This window comes from Mus caroli, unplaced genomic scaffold, assembly GCF_978045245.1.
Source record: "Mus caroli unplaced genomic scaffold, Mus_caroli_1 scaffold_2, whole genome shotgun sequence".
Classification (NCBI taxonomy): Eukaryota; Metazoa; Chordata; class Mammalia; order Rodentia; family Muridae; genus Mus; species Mus caroli.
The window spans coordinates 87,521,162-87,547,541 of record NW_028227257.1 but is presented as its reverse complement, the minus strand read 5'-3'; the positions used below and the strand labels follow the sequence as shown (position 1 = coordinate 87,547,541).

General features: G+C 52.1%; 1 protein-coding gene across 3 annotated transcripts in view; it reads right to left on the bottom strand.

Moving 5' to 3' along the window:
* The window catches only part of Prdm11 (PR/SET domain 11), a 76,619-nt gene that overhangs the window by 38,496 nt on the left and 11,743 nt on the right, over positions 1-26,380 (bottom strand). For all 3 annotated transcript variants that reach the window (XM_021156411.3, XM_029474362.2, XM_085834636.1), the window contains exons 2-4: positions 6,492-6,616; positions 6,030-6,133; positions 5,342-5,604 (exon numbers count right to left, since the gene is read on the bottom strand). In XM_021156411.3, coding sequence (XP_021012070.2) covers positions 5,342-5,604; positions 6,030-6,133; positions 6,492-6,616 — 492 coding nt within the window. The remainder of the gene's footprint in view (positions 1-5,341; positions 5,605-6,029; positions 6,134-6,491; positions 6,617-26,380) is intronic.

Sequence of the window (26,380 nt, the reverse complement as noted above, 5' to 3'; positions counted from 1 at the left end):
CCAGGTCTTTTCTTTCCTTTCTCATTTGTCATCTGAGTAGGCCAAGCTGCTCCCTGGGATTGCCAGTGAGGTCTATACAGCCATCCCTGACATATGTGGGAACACACACACAGATACTTACTCACAAACACACACATACATATAGATATACAAACACAGACACACACATACATACAAATACATAAACATACACACATATATACACACGCAGACACACACATACATAGATACGCAAACATATACACACACACTGAAAGAGAGAGGGAGAGAGCAGGAAGAAGGAAGAGAAAGAGGGAGGGAGAGGGAGGGAAGAGAGAGGGAGGGAGGGAAGGAGGGAGGGACGGGGAGAGAGAAACGACAGAGAGAGAGAGAGAGAGAGAGAGAGAGAAGCTTCTTGCTACCTTGAGTCTTTCTGACCACCCACTCTCTTCAGGCCTCTAGTATTGCTCACTACTTGATATTCTGAAGGTCACAGGCCCACTATGTGGCCTAGCTGCCTCCCTCTGTCACCTTCCACATTGTAGCAGATAGCCCTGACCCACAAGCCTCCTCTGTTAGTCTAAGTCTCCTACTGCTGAACTAACTCTCTCTCTCTCTCTCTCTCTCTCTCTCTCTCTCTCTCTCTCCCTCTCTCTCTCTCTCTTTCTAAACAAAGCCAATGTATTCTTTTACAATTCTGCAGGTCAGACCTCTTCCAATCAAGAAGCTGTCTTGTCACGTCACTAGGGAGCCAGCATGCCTGCCTCCTGGATGAGAAGACCAGAGAGGACAGGGTGCTCCTAAGGGGCTGAGGGCTTTATTATACATACAAGGGAGAGCACAGGCAGGGGCATCCGGAAGGGTGCAGACCGAAGCCGACCATGAGAAAGGATGGGGAAGAGAGCCAGAGAGGAAGAGAGAGGCACCAGAAGCCAAGAGGCCAGGATTGAGCCCAGAGACCAAAAGACCAAAAGGATCACTTAGCTAAAATGGCCGAGTTCTATGGGGAAGAGAAGCTGGGGAAGGAGACTCAGCTCAGCCCTTGAGCTGGGGAGTTTAGGGGTGGGGGATGGGATGGGAAGTATGCCAGCCAGGAGGACTCTGAAACAAGTAGAGACTGAGAGCTTTGAGACCTAACACTTCCATCCGATGCCCTTTTCTGGGGTGTCTGAAGACAGGCGACAGTGTACACGTATAAATAAAATAAAATGTTCTTTAAAAAAATTTTAAAAAAAAGAAGAAGAAGAAAGGGTGATTTGGCTCATAGCCCCAGTGTCTATCATGACAGGAAAGCCACATGGGCAGGAGCACTAGGTAGCTGGTTGCATTACACCTGCAATCCAGAAGGAAGAGGGATGAGCGCCTATGCTCACCTCACTCCACTGTATACAGTCCAGTATCCCTGTCTAGGGAATGCCACCACCCATGGGTCTTCCCACATCCATCAACCTATCAAGACAATTCTCCCCACAGGCTCAACAATCTCCTGGAAGCTTGTTTCCTAGGTGACTCCAGATCTTGTCAACTTGGCAATGAACACTATTAATCTTCAAAGAGCAATTAATTAGTCTACCACACCCACCTACCCTGGGCTGTCCCTTAGGTGATGGCAAATGTGCTGAGCCGCCCCTTTCCATACTCAGTGGCTTCTGCAGAACCTTCCAGACAGAGGTGCTACAGAGGCACGTATGGATGGTGTTCTCACCTCATCCTCCTCTTTCTTTCCAAAGCCTCTTCCTGCTGGCCCTAAGAATGCTTTCTTGCTAGTACCAGCTCCCCTTACCCTCTAATCACCATCCACCTCTCTTATCTCTCTTTTTCACTTCTGAGCTCTAGCCAAATTCTGAGAAGTTGTTCTACAGGCCACCTCTATGCTAATCAGGTGCCCAGCTCCTGTACTCTCCTGCAAGGGGCTACTGATAAGCCTTTGTTGTAGGCTGCAGTCCTAGGCAGTACAAACCACTAAGCTCTGGCCCCCAGCCTCTGTCTTTAGGTACCAGTAGCATGCCCCCATCCTGAGCTGTCAGTATGGCCAAAGACCATACTGACTCCAAGATCCCAGATTGGATCTACCATTCCTCTAATGTCACAATGCTTTTGTGGCCACAATATCAATAGACACTTCTGAGCTCTGTCACCCTTGGCTTTCCATTAGCATGAGAGGCTACAGCCTTTGTACACCTCTCTTCTTGCTATGTGGGCAGATCACTCTCCTGGCCTGCTTTCCCCCAGTGCACCTCTCTCCCATGCTTCCTTCTGGACTGTTAACTTTTGAAGTCCCTTGACATTGAGGCTAGGCCCCATCCACTTCCACTGGCCACCTATGAACATAAGTCACATCTCTACACTCCCGCTGCATGGGCCAGCATGGTACATCCACCTGTCTGCTGACATCGCCATTCAGCAAGGCCAACACCAGAATCCCAGTCACTCTCAACCTTCTCTCCATCCAGCAATCCTCATTTCAGAAGTGCTTGGTGGGAGGCAGGGAGGACCTAAGCTGGCCTTGATACTTGGGTCCCTTACTAAAGCCATGCCATCCTGAATGGCCTTCATCCCCCATCTCGTCCTCAAGTCGATCCTTCAGTCTCTGTCTCTCTGTCCCTGTCTCCACCCACGCCACCTCCATTGAAGGTTTGGAATTACATTGACTACCGGCTTCCTAACCAGTGCCACATCTCTGCCCCAGTCAGCTCTGCAGGCTGCAGCCAATGTTGTCCTTTCAAAACATTAATGTGGGGCTGGGGACATGGCTCAGTGGACAGTGTTTGCTGTGTAATTGTGAAGAACTGAGCTGATCCCCACATCACAGGTAAAAACCCAATGCCGTGGCATGCACATACTATCCCAGTGCTGGGGAGGTACGAGGATCCCTGGAGGTTTATTGGTCAACCAGTCTAGCTGAATTGGTGAACTCCAGGTTTAGAGAGAGACCCTGTCTCAAACATAAGGGAGAGAATAATTAGGCACACACATAAACACACACACACACACATCACCACCCTGAACACATATACACACAGCCAAACAAATAAATAAAGAAACCAAAGTTATCTGGTCATTCATCATTACTTGAAACAATTACCTGGAAACTTCCCAGCATCCTTCACAGAATAAAGTCTGCAGAAGACCCCTCCCGGTCCCCACCTCCAGGCCTTCTCCAGCCCCACGTTTGCTGTTCACATATGCTGTATGCCCCTTCCTGCCACAGGGCCTCTGCTCAAGCAGGTCTACTGATCTGATACCCCCTCACCAATGTGTGCTTTGGTGATGTGATGGCTATTCTTAATTGTCAACTTGACTGCATCTGGAATTAAGTAAAACCCAAGAACTGAGGGGAACTCCTGCAAAGGGTTTTTTGTTTTTGTTTTTTTGGTTTTTTGCTTAATTTGATGTGGGGATCCACTTCTAATCTGGATCTTTGAGGTGGGAAGTCACACCTCTAATCTGGGGCCAGAAGCCTATAGAAGGATATGGGAGTAGGGAGATCTTTGTTCTTTGCCTGCTTGCCCTCGCCTTGCTAGCAAGTTCATTCCTTCACTGGCGTTGGAGCCTGCTACTTCAAGATTCTGGTGTATCCTGAAGACCAGCTGAGGCATCCAGCTTCACGGACTGAACAACTGCTTGATTCATGGAACCTTCCTTCCATTCACACACAGCCACTGTTGAATTAGCTGGACCACATTCTGTAGGTCGTTCTAATAAATCATAGATAGATAGGTAGGTAGGTAGGTAGATAGATAGATAGATAGATAGATAGATAGATAGATAGATAGATAGATAGACAGACAGACAGATGGATGGATGGATTCAGTTATTGTGGAGAACCCTAACTAATACAGAGGACCATATTCTTCCTTCAACCCCAGCTCAGCATCTGGCGGCCTCTTCTGTCCTCTGTTCGCATGGATTCCCCTGGCTTTTCACTTCCTCCTAGCTTCCTATCTCATTAACCCCTGCCCGTGGTTTTATGTGCATTTTCATTATTCTTTGGTTAGCTCCATCTCCTGCCCTTGAAGGTAGGATTTACACCTGATCTGGCCTGCCCCACCCCACCCCCCGGCCTGGCACCAAGGAGATGCTCAGGGAGAGGCATACACGTGGTATAAATGGTCCTGCTGCTTTCCTTTACTACTCCACTGCCCCACCCACTGTCCACCTCTCCTCCGTGAGCAGTCTTAGGACTCCCTCCTTGTGTTTTCGAAAGCCCCTACTCCTCACTTTGGCACCCTAGCTGTCCCACCAGCCTCAGGGCTCTCCCTCCTGAATCTCTCAGAGTCACCCACCTCCAGACTTCAATTCAAGCCATCACCATGCTCACCTGACATGAACCTTCTCCCCAACCTCCTCCCCGAGATCAAGACTTTCTGTGCCACAGCCTGACTCAGCCACATTTCTGCTTGGCCACATCACCAGCTTCCCTGAGTCCTCAGGCTTGGGAAATTAATCACGCACAGTCCCCGCCATCCCCTCTGCTGATCTCCATTGCTACCACGGCCGACTTCTTCCCCATCTCTCCTGTCTACATGGAATGAGGGTCTATCCCCTCCCAAGACCAGCCGCACCTCATTCTCCAATTCTTATTCTGAAGGAACCCAGCTTTCAACCAAGCCAACAGCAGTAACATCAAGCAATGATAAATGCTTTAGTGACTGAGAAATCACATTCCCAAGAACGGTGCCAGGTCACCTGGAGTCATCTTCACCGCAGCTCTTATTAGCCTGTATCTCGAAACAGGCCCAGAGAAGAAAGTGATACACTCAAGGCCATTAAACTATAGACAGTAAAGCTGGCTGACATTCCCAATGCAGGCTCCAGGTACCACAAACACAATGTCCCAAAGTATGTTGTGCTCCTCCTCTGGTGGCAACAATCACATCTACATGCCTGTGCGCTGCTCACTCTCAACAATGGGAACCATGCTTGTCTTGGAAGGCCTTCCTTCCAGTCCTTTGTCTGCCCATTTTCTGAGCAGAACATCATGATCTATGACCCTGCAGCCCCGAGCTATAGGTCTTCCATTTTAGAAGACGGGTTGGCTGAGGTCTTTGTAAATACTACTGAATAGACGGGCACATGCATACACACCCACACAGGAGGACATATGGGAAAATCAGCCTTAAGTATTACCTGGTGATGACTCACCTGCTTGCTGCTGAGGTGGGGTCCCTTCAGCATGGTTTTTGGACACCAAAGGACAAAAGCCACATGGCTGGACAAGACGGTAGCAAGACCCGTCATCCACATGTCCATAGGTAGCCACAGAAAAGCACTTGTGCACGCATAAATTATCACCTGCCTGTTTCCCTCCGAGTCCCATGTCGACCTCTCCCAGGGAATGAATGGTACAGGGGACACTCACCAGCCATGAGAAGAAGCCAGCTGACTTGTCCTGGGTGGAGATCTGCCCCTCATAGGGGCCAAAGATGTGGCCCTTGGGGATGACCTCGTTTATACACCGCACGTCGCTCTCCCCGCCAGCCTCCTTTACCACCTCCATGCCCTGCGGAATGGTGAGGGCTGCCCGATCTGGGATGCCCACAGGCACTGGCGTGTCAGACACAAACACGGGGGGACCGTGGTTTGGGCATTCATCCACGAAGTACTCTTGGCAGGACTCACAGACTGGAGGAATGTGAAGAAGAGGGAAAGTTCAGTAGAGGTGGAATATAAGAACCACCGCCTTACTGGCTGGGGAAACAACAGGGAGCCACTCAGGATCAGTAGAAATTACCGTACATGTGGCTCAAGCCTACCAACCCTAGATCTGCCCAGCCAGCTGCAGTCCCAGGTCCATCAGAAGCAATAAACCATGATACTTTCTCCCCGGAGGACTGAAGGACATGCTATAATGTCAAGGCTTCTGTCTCAAGTTTGAAAAAAAAATTGGGTTTGGGGTCATCTGTGGATTCTAAGACGCAAGACAGGCTGCTGAGCCCTGGTGTGCCCCAGGTGGATGCCTCTCACTGCGACTCTGGCACAATGACCCAGGGGCAGATGGGATATTGGGTGAAGGGAGGAGCCACCCAGAGAGCCTCAGCTCTACTTACACCAGAAGTCCACTTGTTGGAAGCTTTTGGTCACAATGAGGTCACGCTTTCCCTTCAGTTTCTTGGGTTCAACTTCCATGGAAGATGGGTCCAGTCTCCGAGAGCTGCTCCGGGCAAGGGCCCACAAAAAAAGAAGAAAAAAAAAAGAAAGAAAGCAATGAAGCCATCAGAGACAACCCAAGAGGAAGACAGACTGGACACCTGTCCAGGAGGCAGAGAGTTGCAGATGGGCAAAGAACTCCAACAGGCTGACTGTTCACTGTAGGAGCAGTGGAGCGCGGGAATTCCTGAGAGTTGGGCTCTGGGAAACTCTGCCCCCATCCGTCTAGTGCCTGCTCACCTCTGACCCCAGAACTGTCCAACAAGGAAGGCTGGCATCGAGTAAGAACATCCCCTGGGTCCCCAACCAACCCAGCATGGCCACCCACCTCCCCTCCTCAAGTCACCACCCAGGGGCCTCACCAGGGCTGGCCATACTCCTGGTCCCGGAGTGGTGAGCAGACCTCTGTCTTCACTACTGTCACCATGTCCCCTACAGCCGCCTTGGTGTGGGCCAAGCACTCCTTCATGTTCTCAGTCATTCTGTCCTGGGGACAGGCAAGGGAGGCGGGACCAGCACAGGAAGAAGATGAAAGAGACAGGGGAAGAGGGGTGAGTGGCTGGGAGAGAGAGCAGGGGTCCCTAGGAGTCTGGTTACCCTCCCTGCCATCCCCAGAGGAAGCCTTGAGAACTCAGACAACAAAAACAGCTGTAGCCTGGCCAAGAGGAAATGCCATTTCTATCCTGGGCTGGTCCTGGGGACGACTGGAGCCACCAGCCTCATGGGGTCAAGGCCCAGGGGCAGCTCAGGCCAGGAGGCAGGCCTGAGAAGCACAGCCCGGACACTACGTCCAAAGGACACAAGGAACCCCCAAGAACCTGACAAACTGCCAAAGTGGGCAGGAAGGGGACTCCACAAATCCAACTGGGCCCGAGGGAGTGGAAGGCTGAAATGAGCTCTGCATGGCTGGCTGTGAGGCCCCAAGCGAGGGGCTGCCAGGAGGAAGAAGCCAGGCCCCTTGGGCAGCTCACAGCAGGTACAGGCGGGGCTGGGGAGCTGGTTGTGTGCCAGCCAGGGCTAGCCCTGCCCTGACTCCAAGCCCACCTCTCTCTCCAGGGGGGAGTGTTCCCAGAGCATGCTTACCGCCCTGACCACAGAACCTGGCTGCAGCCCCTCCCCACGGTCCTCATGCCAGACCCCGGGACACTCTTCTTCAGAGGGCTGTGCAGTAGCTCGGCCTTGGGACCGTGCTGGGCCCCGGGACTGGGCAAGCAGAGTGTGTGTGTGACTCACTCCCCGGGGCCCCCGCTGGCCACACCCCTGCTCCTCGGCTCACCAGCCCCCTGCTCCCCACCGGGGGCCCCAAAGCCCGCGGCGGCGGGAGGGGTGGGGGAGCGGCACGGCCTGCCCCTCCTGCGAGCCGGGACGCGGGGGGCGCGCACAGGGGACCGCAGGGGACAGGGAGCCCTGCCCCCAGCCCCGCGGCCGCTGTTCGACCGCGTGTGTGGCCCGCGGGGAAAGTGTGCAAGGGGGCGGCGCCCCGGCCGTCACCCACCTTCGCGGCGGGGCGCCGCGGCCCGGCCCGCCCCCCGCCCGCCCGGCAGCCCGGCATTCCTTGCGGGGGCATGTGGCTTCTTGCCGGCCCCGGGGGCACGCAGTTGGCTGGCGGCCGGGAGGGGCGCGGGGCTCGCAGGACACGAGCGGCGGGGGCTGAGGGGGTGGGCGCCGAGGGGACAGCCCTGGGTTCACGCGCGGACCGTCGCGCGCGGCCCGCAGCCGCCTCCGCAGCGTCGCCGCCGACACCCACCTCGGCCACCGCAGCCCGCGCCCTGCGCCACCTGCACCGCCCCGGGTGCGAGCGCCGCGTTTTGCTCCACCTCCTGGCCTTGGCGATGGCTCCCTAGCCACCCGCGGAGAAAGGGTGTGTGAAGGGCTGAAGACTGAGAAGGGACTGACCCAAGGTCATGCAAGCTGACTGGGATGCAGTTGCAAGGGCAGGAGTCCCACAACTGTGTCTAGGAACACCCTGCACTCTGAGAGTTCAAGTCTCAATGACAAGCTGAGCAGGCATGGAGCAGGTGTTAGGAGCCCGAACCCTTTGTCGCTCCCCTACATTTAAGTCCTAAGTCCTAATGACACTATTTGGAGAGGAGGCAAAGACTGGACAGGTGTTCAGGGTCAGGTAACCTCATAAAGAAAGGTGACACAGGGCTCTCTGCCTGTGAGGATACAGTAGAAAAGTCCCATCTGCAATGTAGACAGCCCTTATCTGGCTGGGTACACCTTGGCCTTTGACCTCTTAACCTTCAGAACTTGGGAAGTAAAGCCATGTGGCCAGTCTGTGGTACTTGGCCGTGGTTGGCAAGCTTGATAATGAAGGTGAAAAGGTCAGCTCAGGAATTTGGGGAAGGTAGGGGAAACACTCCGCCCTTCCAGAAGGGAGAGGCTACTAGCATTTCTCAGACCACACAGGGCAGGAACTGCGGGTGGGGGACACATTCGGCAGGACTGACCATTGCTCACCTTCAGACAAGGGAAGTCCTTGTCACCTATTCCCTAAAAACCAATCAGTTTAAAGGATGCACTGTTCCGCCAATCATATTGTGCCTAGTTGGTGATGCTCTGTTCTGCCCCTGGAAACCATATAAAAACCAGCAGAACTGGTGCTAGGAGTCGCTGCCCCTCCTTTGTGTCTGGGATGACCCCAGTGCACTGGAACAATAAATTCCTCTTGCTTTTTGCATCGATCCTGGCTCCACATGGTTCACTCAGGGGGGTCCCCAGTAAGCTAAGGCTCCCCAGAGTCTTACAAAGGTTGTCTGACTTCCCTACTTTTTCATTTCTCTCAGTAAGTCTATCTAATGTGGAGAGGGGTCATGAATGTGTGGAGCTCAGAGCACAGTTTGTAGGAGTCCACTCTCCTTCCAATGAAATGTGTCCAATGACAGATTCCATCAGATGTGGTGGGTGGCAGGGACAGAGATAAATGTGGAAGAGGCTACAGCCCCAGGATAGAAAGCTGATCAGGAGCTGCTTATCGTGGTGCACACCTTTAACCCCAGAGTTCAGGAGGCAGAGGCAGGCAGATCTCTGTGAGTTTGAAGCCAGTCTGGTGTACATAGCAAGTTGCAGGACAGCCAGAATTACATAGTGAGACTCTGACCCAAAAATAGATAGATAGATAGATAGATAGATAGATAGATAGATAGATAGATAGATAGATAAGGTAAAATGAATAAAATTAAGAAACGAAGAAAAAAGACAGCTAATCAGGAACACAGCCAGGTAGCACCAACAAGTGCAGCTTAGAATGCTCTCCACTAGGTTGCTGGGTTTCTCTTTTTTAGTCAATCACTGACAAACTCTGGCTTTCTGGGACCACACAGCTTGGGGCCATTTTGTAGTGTTCCCCTTCTCTGGACCCTGTCTACTCCACCAGCCACAATGCCTGGGACCCCACCCCCCACAATGTATAACGGCCTTTAGCTAGCTTGCAACTGTAAACTCCCAGAAGGCAGGACAAATGGCTTTCCCAGGCTCTCTGGCTTACCACTGGTGTCCCAGCACCTGTAACGGACGCCAGGAAATGCTTGGAGGCTGGGAAAGCATACAAGGACTGGAGCATGAAATTGAAGGGACCTCCATTCCCAGGGAGTCTGTGAGGCATAGGAGTGGACGTCCTTCAGTTCTGCACTCTGAGCATCTGCTGTGTCTCACCCTGGTCTCAGGCCCATCCCACCCCGGCAGAACTTGCATCTGCCCACTGAATTGATGATCAAATGGGCCAGGTCAAAATGCACTGTGTCCTCTGTGCCCCACTGGCCCCGCAGACACTCAGCTGCACAGAAGACTCCAGAAGGAGAAGCCTTGTGGGTTAGGGTTGACTCTCCTTCCCCATATGGCAGGGCAAGGTGGGTGTCAAGAAGGACGACAAGGCTGACGTTGAGAGGCTAGAGCAGTGACAGGCTCAGATCACAGAGCTGGGAGCCCGATTCTTACAGTACGTCCTTGGTTCACATGCTCACGTGCAGGCAAGGATGGCTAACACAAAACCGTAACCTCACTTAAGACATCATGAGATTTTTCTTTTCTTTTCTTTTTACATGTTTTTTAATAGGGGCTGAAGAGATAGCTGAGCAGTTTTGTTGCTCTCCCAAACAACCCAGTTTTGATCCCTGGCACTTGGCAGGCAGCTCACAACCATCTGTAACTCCAGATCCAGAGAATCCAACATCCTCTTCTGGCCTCTGTGGGCACCAGGCGTGCATGTGGTGTGCAGACATACATGCATGCAAAACACTCATACACATCAGATAAGAATAAATAAATCTAGAATAGTGTTTAAAGCTTTTTATTGATTTAGGTCTGTCTGTCTGTACATGTCAGTGGAGGTGCCCATGGAGATGAGAGAGTTTGTAAGATCCCTTGCAGCTGGAATTGTAGGTGTTTGTGAGTCACCTGGTGTGGATGCTGGGGAGTGAATGTGAGTCCCATGACAGGGCAGCGTGAGCCTCTGTGCCATCTCTCCAGACTGCTTTGTTCAAGGTCTGGGGTATGAACATTTTAGATGACAGCATCAGCAGCCACATCAGAAGGCTGTGTGCTAAGCCTTAAGGAGTCTTCATGGGAAGTCAGAAATGATCATAGCTGCCAGAGCATCCTATGGGAGAATTGGGATACAGACTGAGGGGAGGACTTGGATTGCTGAGTACCAGAGCTTTACAAGGGCTGTATTTCATTGGCTGCCCAGAGACAAGGGCACCTGATGGGGAGGGAAAGAGACACATGGCTAGGGACTAGAAGAGACACATAGACAATCCAAAACAAACAGTCACCAGACAGCACCTCCACCTCTGAGTAGAGAGGCCTGTGGCTTTCACATGTGTATTTTGCATGTGGTTCTTCATGTTTTCTTACAGAATCACACTCAGGTAACATGACTTTTATCTGAGATGTCCCACCAAAAGTGTTTCAGACCTGGCAGTGTCCTGACACTCGGATGCTGGCATACTCTTTACCAAATCCCAAAGCTCCAAAACTTGATTATCTGTTGAACACGTCAGATTTTGACATACATTGGATTTGGGTTTTCAGACGAGGAATAGTTAATCAACTTGTACAAAGTCGGACGCTTCAGAAACAGAGTGTCAGAGATGACGAGCCCGCCCTACGTCGTCTATGCTCTTCCATGTGGCACCCAACGGATCATAATAACCTGTTGTTAGATGGTTAGTGATGGGACAGCCAACCATTTTGAGCTTCCCAGAAAACAAAACAAAAAGGGTGCCCCTGCTCTCACTGTCCCTGACATCTACTCAGGCCTCTCCATTCTCAGAAAAGCCCAGCTGCCTGGAGGCCATGGCCAAGCCTCACTTGTCTGAGTGCTGTGCGTTTGAAGCCTGAAGTGGGTCACAGGCACCTTTACTCTGAAATAGACCCTGTCTCAATGGAAGGCTTACAGGGACATGCGTCAGATGATGTGACTAAGTGAACTACTGCTTGGGGCTGGTGAACCTCACCAGACTCCATATCAGGGGAAGGCACGGGCCAGGTGAGGCTCTAAAAGCCACTTCTTCTGTTCTCCTTGCCCAAGCAGAGGGCAGCCTCATGAAGCTCTCCAAGCTGCTGGCACTGATCCCTCCAGCCTGGCTCCTCCGAGTCTGCACTCACAGAGATTAAGCCTGGTGGAACCTCCAGCAATGAGATGCAAACCCAAGAGGAGGGGCAGAGAGTGGCCAGAGGCCTGCAGCTCATTTTCACCCTTGGCAGAGAGCCAGGACCCCAGATTGCCTGGCAGCCAGGTTACTGGGGCATCAGGAGGCTGTGCCCACTTGGCTTCCTTAAGTTTGGCCCCCTGAGAGTTTGCAGTTCTGTTTGGTATCCACCCTGCCTGTCCCCTTGAATATCTAAAGGACTCAAGGTCAGGTGTACACCTGGGCTGGGGATCTTGGGCGCTTGGTCTTGTTTGTGCCATAAATTGAGACATTTTCTACCTATGTTCTAAGCCTCAGTTTCCCCTTCTTGAAAAGTCATTTTCTTTTAAGACAGGGTTTTGCTATATAGTCTCAAACTTGTGGCAATCCTCCTGATTCAACCTCCTAATCTGTACCCTATCAATTAATGGTGTTAATCAACAGACCACGGAAGCGGGAGTCGGGACATTTGGGAAGTATTAGAAGGAATAGCTGAATTCAAAATTATATTTTATTTGTATATGTGTGCACATGTATGTATAGATGTGTACACACACACATACCAAGGTATGTGGCAAATGTGTGTGTTCATGGAGGCCAGAAGAGAACATCAAATCCCCTGGAACTGGAGTTACAGGTAGCTGTGGGTCACTCAGTGTGGGTCCTAAGAACCACACTTGGATACTCTGTAAGAGCAGCAAATGCTCTTAACGCCCGAGCCATCTCTCCAGCTCCTGAATAGCTGAGCTTATGTGCCCAGCAAGCACTATCTATGGGGAGAATGATCAATAATATTCCTTGAATTTACCTGTAAGATACACCTGCAAATGCAGGTAGCTGCTCCTAGGGCATGCAAAAGGCATTTTAAAAAACCCAAAAAACTATTTACCTACTTTTAAAAAAGAGTCTGAGCCAGGTGCGGTGGAGCCCACCTTTAATCCCAGCACTGGGGAGGCAGAAGTAGAACTGAGTTCTAGACCAGCCTAGTCTACATAGTGAGTTCCAGGACTCACTAAGATAAGAGTCTGGTTAATTCATAATCCTCCTGTCTTCCTCACGAGCCAAGATTACTAGAGTGCATCACCGTGAGATAAATCTATTAAAACATGTTACAGAATTCATGGGACCCCACGCCCTTTTAGAGACAAGATCCTTCTACATAGTCCTGACTGTCCTGAAATTCACTATGTAAATCAGGCTGGCCTTGAACTCACATCTGCCTCTGCCTCCTCTGTACTGGGATTAAAGGTGTGAGCCACTACAAACCAGTTAATTTTATGGAAGTCTTATACCAGTATACATTCTGTCACCAATACCAGCATGGCCACACCCAGACAAATGACCACTTGTCATCTTGGTTTCCCATTTGTTTAGAGGGACTGAGTATCTGCACATTTCTGCTCCGCAGGTCAGGTTTGCACACACAATGTTTAGTCTCTAGTAATTACTTTATTAACAGTAGATCTTACATTTTTTTTTTCATGACAGGGTTTCTCTGTGTAGCCCTGGCTGTCCTGGTACTCACTTTGTAGACCAGGCTAGCCTCAAACTCAGAAATCCGCCTGCCTCTGCCTCCCAAGTGCTGGGATTAAAGGCGTGCGCCACCACCGCCCGGCTTATTGAGAGTAGTTCTAATGTTAGCTAAATGTTAGTGTCATTTAAAAGTATCATAAACCAAGCCCAGCTGCTTGGGAGGTTGACAGGAGAGTCGCAAGTGCAAGGCCAGTCATGGAAACTTAGTAAGATCACAGAAAGGAAAAGTATACACATTAAAGGGAGGTTGGAGCCAGGCAGTGGTGGTGTCAGAGATGATGAGCACCTATAGTCGTCTCCGATGTGACACGCATGGCAGACATCACTCATCATCAGAGTTCTCGTCCTTTCGCGGCTTGAACTCGACCCCAGATCGGGATCTTTCTTAGTCCTAGGCAGCCCTTTCCAGTGTACGTCTCCATTAGTAAACACACAAAACCTTAAACTCCTCAAGCCTCTGAGGACCGCCCAGAGCGAGAAGTTTTTACTCAAATGTTAGGGGCTGGAGTGTGACATTCGTGGGAGAGTGTTTCTACAGGGTGAGTCCGCAATCCAAGGGCCAGCATGAGAGATCTCCCCCTAGGAACCCGCTGTAAGGAAGCAATCGGAAGCAATCGTACGGGCGATGGCTCAAGGAAACCCGGATTTGCAGAGCTGTCCCCTACATTGGGATTTATGCTCACCAAGACACAGAAGGGCTTTAAACTTCCAAACCAGAGAGAAGCTGGCACAGAGCATGGGCTGGAAGGCTGGATGGCAGTTCACAATCTGCTGGGCGACTCTCAACACACAACACGTGCTCCACACATGAAAAGAGAGTGGGTACAGTCACTGAGGAAATGTGTGTATTGCACAGCTGCCACTGTGTGACATTCTGAGGAAGGACACCTGTGGGGACAGTAATGGGGGGGGGGGGAAGCAGCAGAGCACTAGACTGCTCAGGAAGTGACAGACACTCTGACAGCAGACACATATCAGCACCCAGTCACCCATTTGTTTGGATTCAGAGAACGCCAATACCAAGAGGGACTCCCATGCCCGTAGACTTTGACAATGTTCTCGCTGTAAGGTCACCAAGTGAAACAACACACATGCTCTTGTGGCGGGTGAGGAGCGGGGACATGGAACTGTTTTGTGGTGAGTCTAAAACTGCTATACAGTGTGGAGTGAGCCCAGGTGTGGCACAAAGAGACACAAAGTAATCCCATTGGAGGATCTGGGTAAACCATGTGAGGTTTGACCTCAGCATGAGAGGTGGGAGGAAGAAGAGGGGGAGGAGGGAAGGGAAAATGGGGAGGGGAGGAAGGGGAAAGGGGGGAAAAGAGAGAGGGGCTCAGAGAATTAAGCACTTAAAGCAGTGCTTCTCAGCCTTCCTAACACTGCACACTTTAATACAGTTACTCACGTGGTGGTCACCCCCAACCATAAAACTGTTTCCATTGTTGCTTCATAACTGCAGTCGTAACGTAAATGTTTGACACGTAGGATGATCTTAAGCAGCCCCTGTGAAAGGGTCCTTTGATCCACGAAGGGATTGCAATCCACAGGCTGAAAACAGCTGCTTTAAAGGAATTCTTCCCATCTGTCAACAGACTCTTAGATCGAACCCCAGGGTGGCAAAGGGAGAGATCCAGGTTAGAAACTGAGTACAAAGGGGGCACTGGGCACATACGCGATGGAGCAAGGCAGCCTGGTATGTTCACCATGGAGCATCCCTGGGCTTGTCTTATGGTCCTGTTCTGAAAGACTTGCCTGCCTGCTGCATGCATTCCCTCCCTTCACACCACACTCAGGCAATGAGCCAATCAGATCAACAGGCTGGCGAGCGGTCAGCATCCTAAGCAAAGGCCGTAAAGGACCATGCACACTCACTCTGCCCTGCCTCTGCCTGAAGTACGCGTGGCTCAGCAAACTTCCTGGTTTTGATTGTTTTGGAGACACAGCCTGCCTATAGAGCCGAGTCTAGCTTTGAATTCTTGATCCTCCTGCCTCAGCCTCCTGAGCCGAGATGACAAGCATATACCAATGTATCCAGCTTCATACTTTAAAATAAAACCAATCAATGGATAGAACGCAACACGGGAAGGGGAGTATTCCAACCACAACTGTATGAACACCATGGCTGAACCCCCACATGGTTACCCCTGTGGGGTTTGATTGATATAAAGCAAGGAAACAAACCCAGGACAGGCTGTAGTGTGAAACTGTTTCCTAGCCCAGTTCCCTCCCAGGCTCAGGATTTGAGAAGTTAGTCCCCGCTGCTGACACTGTTTGGGGAAGGTGTGGGAACCTTTTGCACTGGGTTCCAGCAGGTAGAGGAGAACCTAAAGTCAGGGCTTACCGGTTCCCACTAAGGTCTCTCTGCAGCACGGCCTGTCACTGAGAGGTGATAAGCCTCACCCCATCTATCACAGGTAGAGTTCCAGCCACCACCCCTTCTCACCACGATGGTCTATATCCCCTGGACCACGAGCCAAAATACAGCCTTCTTCCCTCAAATTGTTTCTATCAGGTATGTAGTCACATCTACGAGAGGAAGTGAAGTAGGGGTCAAGTTCAGAGTTATTCTTGGAGCCAAATGGAATAGGTAGAAAACAGTCCTAGGGTGCTAAAATCAGGTTTGATTTCTCGGCCTGGGTGCTGGTTCCATGGGTATATTTGTGGAAGTATCTCTTGTCATGCTTCTGTAAGGCGTGTGTGTGTGTGTGTGTGTGTGTGTGTGTGTGTGTGTGTGTGTGTATACTTGTATGAACTAGCATGCAAAGGCAAGACCTAAATCAGGGGACCCAAAGGCAGGAAACACCATAGGCAACTGTGGAACTGAACTCCAGTCAGCTCAGGGCTTCCTGCTGTGGAACCCAGCTGTTTGGGCCTGTCAAACTGTGCTCCTCCTAAGATACTCCCACAGGGAGGGCTTCTGAAATATACCACATGTTCTCTTCTGTTGGTAGGACTCAGAGAGGCAGAGGTCAGAACAAGCCCTGGAGAACCTGTTTCAGAGTGGCACTATTTTTGTGGACTTGCATCCCACTGTGTTTGACAGACTCAGGTGTCACAGCTCCCTTCAGCACCAGCAGGGCCACTCTCAGCCCCAGAAGCAGGAGCCACCCGTGTCAATCAATGGTACACCTAAATGGTCTCACCGGCGACTGGACATGAAGCCTGGCCTTTTTTTCTTTGTTTTCTTTTCTTTTTTATGATTGTTTTTACTTTTTATTTTATGTGAATTGGTGTTTTGCCTGCATTCGTGAGTGAAGGTACTGGGTCCCCTGGAGCTGGAGTTGTGAGCTGTCATGTGGGTGCTGGGAATTGAACCTGGGTCCTCTGGAAGAGCAGCCAGTGCTCTTAATCCCTGAGCCATCTCTCCAGCCAGCTCTCTGGTTTGGCTTTGGTTTTCAAGGAAGAGTTTTTCTGTGTAGTCCTGGCTGTCCTAAAACTCATTCTGTATACCAGGCTGGCCTCGAACTCACAGAGATCTGGCAGCCTCTGCTTCCAAAGTGCTGGGATTTAAGGCGTGCACCATCACGACCAGCAAGAACCTGGTGTTTAAGGAATATCATTACACACGATTTCTCTCTTCTGCAGCTGACAGCTGACCCACTTTGGGGCAGTCAAAGTGAGTGAAAGGTGTTTATTTTGTGACTTCAGTGAGAAAGCCTGCAGCCAAGGCAGTCAAGGCAGCCAAGGCAGCCAAGCTCTGCAGAAGGCTTTGCAGGGCACATCCATGAAGCCAGCCAACAGAGCGGAAGGACATGGATACAATAAGAAACATATTTGACCTTGTCCTTGGTTTCTGGCACACTCTCTAAAGGGAATATCTCTTGCTATTCCTCAGAAGCCCTTTGGCCAGCACCTGAGTTTACTTCTGTGGACTCCAGAGAGCTTCAGGGTGGGGCCAGTGCTAGAGCTTTCAGCCTCACCCACTGAGCTCTGAAACTGGGGAACAGGGGCTGGAGATTAAGCCCTACTTCACATGGCTGGGGTATGATTCTGAGGCAGAGTGCTTGCCTGGTATGCACAGGGCACTGGATCCAATGACCAGAGCCAGAAAACTAAACTAAACTAAACATTTTTTTTTAAATGTGGGATTGGGGAAGTGCTCAGTGAGTAAAGTGCTGGGCTAGCACAGAGACTGAGTTCAGTTCCCAGCACCACATCCAATCCGAGTATGGGGTCCTGTGGGGGAGGGGACAGACAGAGCTTAGGGACTTGCAGGCTATCCAGTCTGCTGAAACAGTGAGCTGCAGGTTCAACAAGAAACCCTGTCTCAAAAAGAAGGTGGACAGAAATGGAGGTGGACATCAACCCCCAGTCTTCACATGTGCATCCCAGAGCACAGATGCATGTGTTACGTATCACACACACGCACACACACACATGCATGCACACACCATTCCTTATGCAGCTCTTCCACCTGGCAATGTCTGGCTTGGGCCTTTTCTATAAGCCAGGAATGGTGAGAAACACCATTTCCTTCATTCTGTAAATCAACCCAGGGGATGATGGAGAGAGACTGAGGAAGGCTCGGAGCCTTGATCTACAGCAGTCTGAAGCATAGACACTTAGGATCTGAAAAAAATAGTCTGAAGGAGACTGAGCCCTAGTCCTCTGGAGTCTGTGCTGAGCCTGGGAAGCCAGTGTGGGCAGCTGAGGCTGGAGAATCTGAGAACTGTTTGGTACTGGACACACTGGAAGGGGGGAATTCGATGGGCAAAGCTGGAGTGCTGGTCAGCAGATAGGAAAGCCAGCCCACCTCTTCACTGCCTGGAAGCTTCTCTCTCTCTCTCTCTCTCTCTCTCTCTCTCTCTCTCTCTCTCTCATTCAAGCCTCTACAGACAGGGTCACCGCTCTGAGCAGCTGTCACCCACCCTTGCTTTGCCCTGCCCCACTGCAGGTATGGGGCCCCTTCCAGCTAGGCTTGTTCCTGATGGCTCCAGCTCTCCATCTGGGCCTTGGAAACCAACTCAGATGCATGCTTTCTGGGTTGGGAGTTTGCACTGGGCACTCTACAGAGAGGGACCTGGTACCGGGGCCTCTTCAGGATGCACAGAACCTGGATGTGATACCTCACACCTTTACCCCAGATCTCGAACTCAAGGGCAGCTCCTGCTACATAGTGTGATCTGATCTCACACCATGAAACCAGGTAAAAGTTACATGTGGCCTTCAATCCCACCATTTCTCTCCTTCTCTCCGAGCTTCCCTAGGGTTTGGGAGCTCTGTAACATCAACACATCAGGCAGCTGTACTAAAGAAGGAAGCTACTCCTCCCCAGTGACTCTTCCTGATCTCAGCTACTCGCACATAGTAGCCTCCCCAGAGTGGCGCCCTACTGGGCACCCACAGTCAAGGCGAATTTATCACCATGGGGCCCCTTGCTTCAAACCCTGCACAGTGACCATCTCATGCAGAGCAGATTATACAGGACACCATCCCCATTTCCTGCGACCTTGTCACTCATGGTTCTTTCTCCCACTACCCCTAGCATAGCCCCAGGAGCCTGCCCTCCCTCCCACATGACTTTGCGGTGGCTATTTCCTCTGTAAGGAGTCCTCTGTCCAGCAGATGTGCATGGCTTGCCCCTCCCTCCAGGCTTCAACTGATGTCAAATCTCTGGGCATTCTACATTAACTAGTACCCCTTGCTCTTTCTCTCCTGCCTGCTGCACTTTCTGCCGACCATGCCATTATCCAACCAACGTGCACGGTATTTATTTATAAGATCGGCCCCGGTCTCTCTCCAACTAGAATGTAGACTCTAGGAAGTGAAGATGTTCATCTATTCTGTCCCTTGCTGTGTCCCCTGCAGCCAGAACAGGGCTTGGTGCAAAGTGGACACATGACAGGCTCTGGGATGCATGGCCTCCTCCATGGTGACAACAAGACCTGAAACAGAATGGCTGATGAGAAGAGCACTCCATTGTAGTGCGACTGGGGAGGCCAGTCTCTGGGCCTGTGAACATGGGCAGCATCTACTTGGTAAGGTTGCTGTGTGAAATGTACTCAGAGCTCAATGAGTTAAAAGTCCTTCAGGTCCTTCTTGCCAAGCCTGATGACTTGAGCTCAATCCCCAGGCATAACATAGTGGAAGGAGTGGACTGACTCAAGTTATCTTCTGACCTCCACACATACACCATGGCACGTGTGCACCCACACACACGCGTACACACACATAGACAAAGAAATCCATTTTCAAATACTAGATGCCATTGGTAGCACACACAGAATGGCTCTGGTACTCAGATGTACTCGCATGTACTGAGCGGCTCTGGGCAGCTGGTGAGGTGAGGTGAGAGGTGAGCTCGCTGGTTAAACAGAACCCTAGGCTCCACCCCTGACTTCCTGACCCATAGTCTGTCTAACATGCCTGGTTTAGGGGACTGTCCAAGTGCAAGCTCAAGATGGGGCAGGGCTACCCGCCTGAGTTCTGGGCATCCTTGCAACATCTCCACAGAGCATCTCTGGCCGTAAGGGCTTCCTGTTCTCTGGCCCTCAAACCATTTCTGCCGTGGGTCACACAGTAATAAAGTAGGTCAAGGGGACTTTGAGCATGTACCTGATGGCTTCCGGAAGACAGACATTGGCTTCTCTGTTTGCCATGGAAGGTGCTGAGCCCTCAACCCTGGGCTCTTCCCCTACGCAGCGACCCACTGTATGCTCATCACATTCTCCCCTGTGATTTGAGGGCAGGGTGATCTACCTGTCCTGCCTATGCAGTTATCTGCCATGCAGGGGGAGTCTACTGTGCGCTGAGCTGCTGACAATAAAGTTGTTCTGATCCTTTGTACTCCAGTACAGACACTATGATCCTGGTATTCTTCTATGACTCGTGTGTGTGTGTGTGTGTGTGTGTGTGTGTGTGTGTGTGTGTGAGGTAGTCATGTATAAACACCAGAGTAAGCAGTTTTTCCACGAAGGTGGAAGGGCTCACGTACAGACCCATGAGTTGGCAGAGATCCTGGCTTGGAGTGATGCAGACGGGCCCTGCCCTTTCGCAAGCACCTAGTGTACACATGATCTCACTCCTCACTGTTCCCTTCCTATGGGTGACAGGGCAGGAGCTCTGCTTCAAAAGGACAAGTGGCATGGGGAGGTACTGAAGCTTACAGATGAAGGAGACCAAGGGGGATGACGTTGGCTAATAAGCCTTCGCATGTATGGTGGCATGGGCACTACCACTCGTAATGTCTGCTTGCCACACCTGTGGGACAGACTGGGGTTGTGGGACTGCGCTGGTGGAACTGACAAGCTCAGAAGGAAGAGGCTCTGCAGAGCAGTGACACTGCCAGGAAGGTGACCTTCCTCACAGGCCTCCAGGAAGGAGGTGGGAGGGGGGACGCTCTAATGTGTCAATGCCCTGGCAGAGTGGGGTGACTTCTAAACCCAGTGGAAGGCACCCATTCCCTCCCTTGTGACCTGTCCTCCTGCAGTTCTGAATGCCAGCACTGTCCTACCTGCTGGGAATTCAGAGAACAGGGTTCCTGTCCTCATGGGTCAGCAGCTATGCCTGTGGGCACGCCTTAACGACCCTTATTTTTTCTGGCACCGACTGTCTGGTGTCTTGGGGACAGTTAGGTGTGTGTGACTGTGAAGACCAACCAGTCAGAGCCTGGATCAGCAATCCTCAGTGATTAGTGCACCTTCCTTCCTTCCTATTGCCTCAGGGTGGACAGGTAGGAAACCCAACCAATGGATGAAGAGGTGGAGTGTCCCAGGAGACCACCGCGAAGAGAAAAGGATGCAGAACAGCTGTGCCTGCTGCCAGGCTTGTGCCTCACCCCCACCCACAACCCCACCGCAGTGGCTGCCTGTGAGGAGAGCCAGTACAGAAGAAAGCAGAGAAGGCTGGAGAGTGTCCTGAAGACACTGTGCGAGCCCCTGGAGCCAATGCCGCCTGAAGCTCTCAGGATCCTCTTGGACCTCGAGCTCAGCCACATGCATTCCATTTTTGCATGACGGCTGAGTGTCTGGCAGGTGGTGATTCCATAAAGTCCACGACCTTGCAAACAGTTTTCCTTCGCTTTTCGGACAGAAGTTCTGAAAGGTTAAGTGGCTTGACCAAAGCTGCACAAGCAGCCATATGCAATCTTACCAGCTCAAAGCCTACCCTCTTGCTACTATTCCCAGGTGGCATGCCTGTAGGACAGGTGATGAACTGCAACTGAGAGAGGAAGGGATTCTGTCCAGGACAGGCCTTCCTGAGAGGATCCCACAAGATAATCACTGTCGAACCTGCTCCACCCTGAGGCAACAGGAAGGAAGGAAGTATATGTAGGTGGCACACTGGCAGTTGTTGCTATCTCAACTTTTCTTTCTGCCAGCTTTAAAGAAACAGAAGAACCCTCAGGAAAGCCTGGGCAGTCTGCTCTCTACAGTCAGACAGGCTGGTCACACTGTGCAGGTGGCTCCACACAGTGGCGGTGTGCTGGACGCAAGTGGGAGCCCTGCTCAGATGAGCCGGCCTCCCCAGCTCCGAAGGCAGGCAGCCAGGCAGCCAGCTTCTGTGTTTCCTGTGGTGGCCTCCGAGCTGGTGACCTGTGTGGCAGACTGAGGACATGTCCCAGGTGATGACCTGGGATGTATCCAGCTGCCAGCTCGACTTCCTCTGAACTGCTCCCTACCCTGAACCCCCACAGACTCTGAGCTCAAGTGGATGACATCTTGCGCTCCCAGAGGTACAGGAGGCCGGAAATGAGAGCACAGGCAGCCAGGTCCCTGCAAGGAGCAGCTCAAGTAGAATCGGGGAAGGCAAGGGGCAGAGGGAGATGCCCTGCTGTGATCAGAACTAGAGAAGCCTCCCATTGTCCCTTTATAAAATGAGATAAGTCGGGCTGGGCTTCTGTGAGCCTGGGACCTCTTCCACTTAGGCGCTGAGCCCCACTCTCCCAGTCTGTACAATGAGGCAACTGGGCTTCATTACCTGCCTGCTCTGGCTTTCTGTGACTACAATGCAGGGGTGGGATTGGGGGGGGGGCGCATCCAAAAACTCACAGCACTGGACCAGCAAGTGACAAACACCTTCCTATCAACCTCCTTACTCTACCACAGAAGCCAACATAAGCTATGGTCAAACAAACAAAGAAACAAAAAAACCTGATGGATTCCAGTCCTGGGATCCACTGCACCATTTATACCAAATCATGACAGCCCAGGGGCACCCCACACGGACACGGCATGCTAGCACCCAACTAGCAGAGTCCTTTCCATTTCTCTCACAGGTCCCCGAATGGGAAATGAACCATGAAAACCAAGAAGGTAAAATTAGTCTGCCCTGCCAAGGAGTAATTTATGCTGTGACCAGCCCCTGGAGGGAGGACTGTACATGGGCTTGGGTTGGCCTCTGGGGTTGGCAGAGGGCAGCCTGGCCATCTGGAGCCCCTGTCTCCGGGCTCTTCTATTTCTGGCCTCCGCTTCCTGGGCTGTTGGCACAGGCTCTAGAGTTTTCCTAAGTCCCTCCTTGTCCCCTCTCTGGCAGCAGACCTCCAGCAAGCAGACATGCCTGGGTTCCAGTGAGCTGCGCATCCTGCTGCCCTCAGAGTTCACAGGTGAGGGAGAGTCAGCTCCGAGAGGATACTTGGGCAACTACAGGGACGCAACTAAGCAGGATCTGAACCCAGCCCCCTGCTTTCCACGAGGTGGTATGCTTGCCCATGCTTGATCTCCAGCCCTCAGGTGAGTGTGACAAGGGGACACTGGTGGCCCTCATACCTACTATGTGTTTTCCAGTCTCAGGCTCTGAACAGCAAGCCCTCCATGTTCTATCCATTGGCGGCGGGGGGGGGGGGGGGAGGTCCCTTACTAACCCAGGGAGTGGGGCTTACAAAAGGCCACAGAGCAAGTGTGAATACCATTGTAGAGATCCTGCTATTGGGCTATTTGTGCAGAGTTAACATAGCTGAGGGGCCTATGTGGCTGTGTCACTCATAGGACTGACCAGACCCAGTAGAGACCCTGGGTATAGCTCTCATCTAGGCAGCTGTTTCTATTTGTGGGACCCATGAGGAACACAGGAGCCACTGAAGGAGGGGTTCATCTGAAGGCGAGTGAGTCAGGTAAGTTACCAGACCTTCCTGAGCTGTGTTAGAGATACGCTCAGTGGAGGCTTGGGGCGGGGAGGGGAGTGCGGGGGGGGGGGGAGTCAGGGGGGCATGCACTGTAGGCTGAAAGAGTTCAATGGCAACACAAGTGTCCTGTATGAAGGTGGGCACACTATCTGCCCTCAGTCCCTCTGGTCCCAGAGCACCAGTAACACCCACAGCCGCCCTTGCAGAGAGAATGTACTTCCACTCCAGGGGCTGGCAGCTGTGTGTGGGGGTGGGGGGTGGGGGTGTGTGGGTGTGGGTGTGGCCAGGTGGGAGAAGCATCCCCTCCTCCCTAGGATGTAGCTCCAATCAGCCCTGCTGCAGGTCTCCCAGAGTGAGCACAGCTGCTGTGGCTGGGGCCCTGGGTACAGCGCTTTCAAACTGCACTGCTGGGCCTCTTCCCATCAAAACTGGCGTGCAAAGAGTCCAAGTAACTCCCGCAAGACCCCCCCAGTCACCACTGCCTCCCAGAAAAGCCCTTATTCCACAGTCTGATGGCTCCCTTGCTCATACAGCCTGTGCTAGAAGACTGGGATGGGGCTAGCCAAGTTCACCTGTAACTCCAGCACTTGGGAGGCTGAGGCAAGAGAAGCCCTGTGAATCTGCGGCCAGTCTGGACTATACGGTGAGGTTTTCCCAGCTACACATGGGAACTAACAACAGCGGCCATCATGGGTTATTCTGAGGAGTAGCTGGCTCATCACAAGGCACTGAACATCATCTAGCCATAGGTAAGCACTCAGTACACGAGCAATGTGTGAAACCCTTGTACAAATCCCTCTGACACTATGCTCACAACCTTCACCCTGAGCAGGGCCAGGTCAGTACCTTCAGAATGAGGTGACAGCAGACCAGCAGGAGCCAGCAGCTAGAACAGAGGGGGCAGGCAGATGCCCTACTACCCACCAGCACCCTCTAGCCCACTAGTCTTTCAGAGACTTACTTTTCCCCGTTGAAAACTGGCCCAGTGATTGCTGTTCTGTGCTTCCCTGGGAGTCCCCAGTGTCCTCCCTCTAACAGGGCAGAGGACCTTGGAGCAGCGACTCTTCAGCTGGCCATTTCAACCACCAGGAGGGTGTATAGCTTGGTTCTGGGGAGGGCTGGGCTGGGGCCAGCCACACACTCCTCTGCTTTTAAAATGTAATCCCAGCTGTCTTCACTCGCTGACCACACGCCACTGCCCAGAGAGGCAAGGCTAAGCAGGCCGCCCGGCTGGCCACCCTCTGCCAAAATGATCACATTGGGTGGCCTTGTAAGAAAGGAGTGAATAGACAGCCAGATGGCCTGGCTACCACTCCCAGCCCTGCCAGTGGTCAACCATGTGGGTGGCTTTGAGACTGTCATTTAGGAATCTGTAACCTTGGTTTCTCTCCTCCTGGGCAACAGCCACAACCGGGGCACCTGTTTCACAAGGCAAGCTGGTCAGGCAGGGCAGACTCTGCTGCTTGCCAGGGCTGTAAGGAAGAGTCAGAAGCCATTCTCTCAACACGGAACCAGGAGAATGCTGTACTCCAAAGGCTGAGGCAAACCCTTGCCTGGGCCAACATGGTGCTAAGACACCCAGCTCCCAGGGGGCAAGTCTGGCCCCACGCTGCTTTCTTCTCTTGCCCACCACTCAGGCCAACAGAGATCAAATCCACAGCCACAACGGCCCCATTGAAGACCAATAAATGTGTCCACGGTGTGGGGTTACATTAGGTGCTATGCTCCTGGCCACCTCCTCAGAGCAAATGACCAGGACAGCCACTTTCCCTCTCTGCAGGCCCCAGTCCAGAACCTTCAGGGCCAAGCAGGGTAGAAATCTGATCACCCGTTGCATTCCCAGGCAGCAGTGTCCTCTGGGACACCCACTGACCGGGGAATGGAGGCGTCACAAAGGCGAGAGCCAACCCAGGCTGCTCACCAGGGACGTGGGCTCTGCGCCCAGTGAGGCGATGGTGAACGAAGGCAGAGGCGGGACCCCACTACAGGGACACTGCTGGCTGCCTACCCTTTGCCTGGCCAGCCCTCTGCACTCAAGGCTGTTCAATGACGCGAGTGCTGTTATTTCTGGTTCACAGTGGATATGGCCAAGCCACAGTTCTAGAAATGGTGGCTCTTGGAGGAACTGGGTCAGGATTTCAGCCTGGGCATTCTGATTCCAGAGGCTGCTGATCTTCTGGACACCCACCACCACCACCACCACCACCACCACCACCATGCCTCCCTGTGGCTCCCACTAGAACAAGGACAGCAGAGGAGACTGAAGGAGAGGAGACACGGAGGTCAAGGATGCAGATTTTCCATCCAGCTCAAAAGAAGTGAGCCTGGGATAACTGGCGTCCATGGGAAGTGTTTGGTTCTTCACCAACTCTTAACGGACACATTTTAAATATCGGATAATACATTTTTAAAGCACAGCAGGTTCCCATAACCCAACAAGAGCAACTCCAGAGAGACCCAAGGAAGCTCTGGAATAAAATTATAGCTAACCTCCATGTCTATCAGTAGGGGAATGGCTAAATAACAATGGCTTCCAAGTACTATGTATTAGTGTCTTTAGAAAGATGGTAGGTCTCCATGTGAAGACAGAGCCAGACTGGCTCTGATGGCTCAAGCCCATAATCTCAGTATTCAGAACACTGAGGCAGGAAGATCAACGAGCTGGAAGCCAGCCTGGGCTACATAGTAGAGAGGGGGGCTGGTGGGGGAGAGCAGGAAGACGGCCCAGTTGGGAAAGTGCTCGCTGTGCATAAGGACCAGAGTCCAAACCCTAGGGATGTAAAAATAAGTAAGGTGCACCAGTGAGTTCTTGAAATCCGCGGAGACAGAGAGTGTCCTGGGCTTGCTAGCCAGTCAGCCCAGCCAAATCAGAGAGCTCCAGGTTAGGTGTGAGAGAGAGAGACCCTGGCAGCCACGTGTCACAACGTGGAAAGTGACCGAGGAAAATATCCAGTACTGACCTCTGGTCTATAAATGCACCAGCACATGCATACACACACCCAGCACACGCACACGCACACGC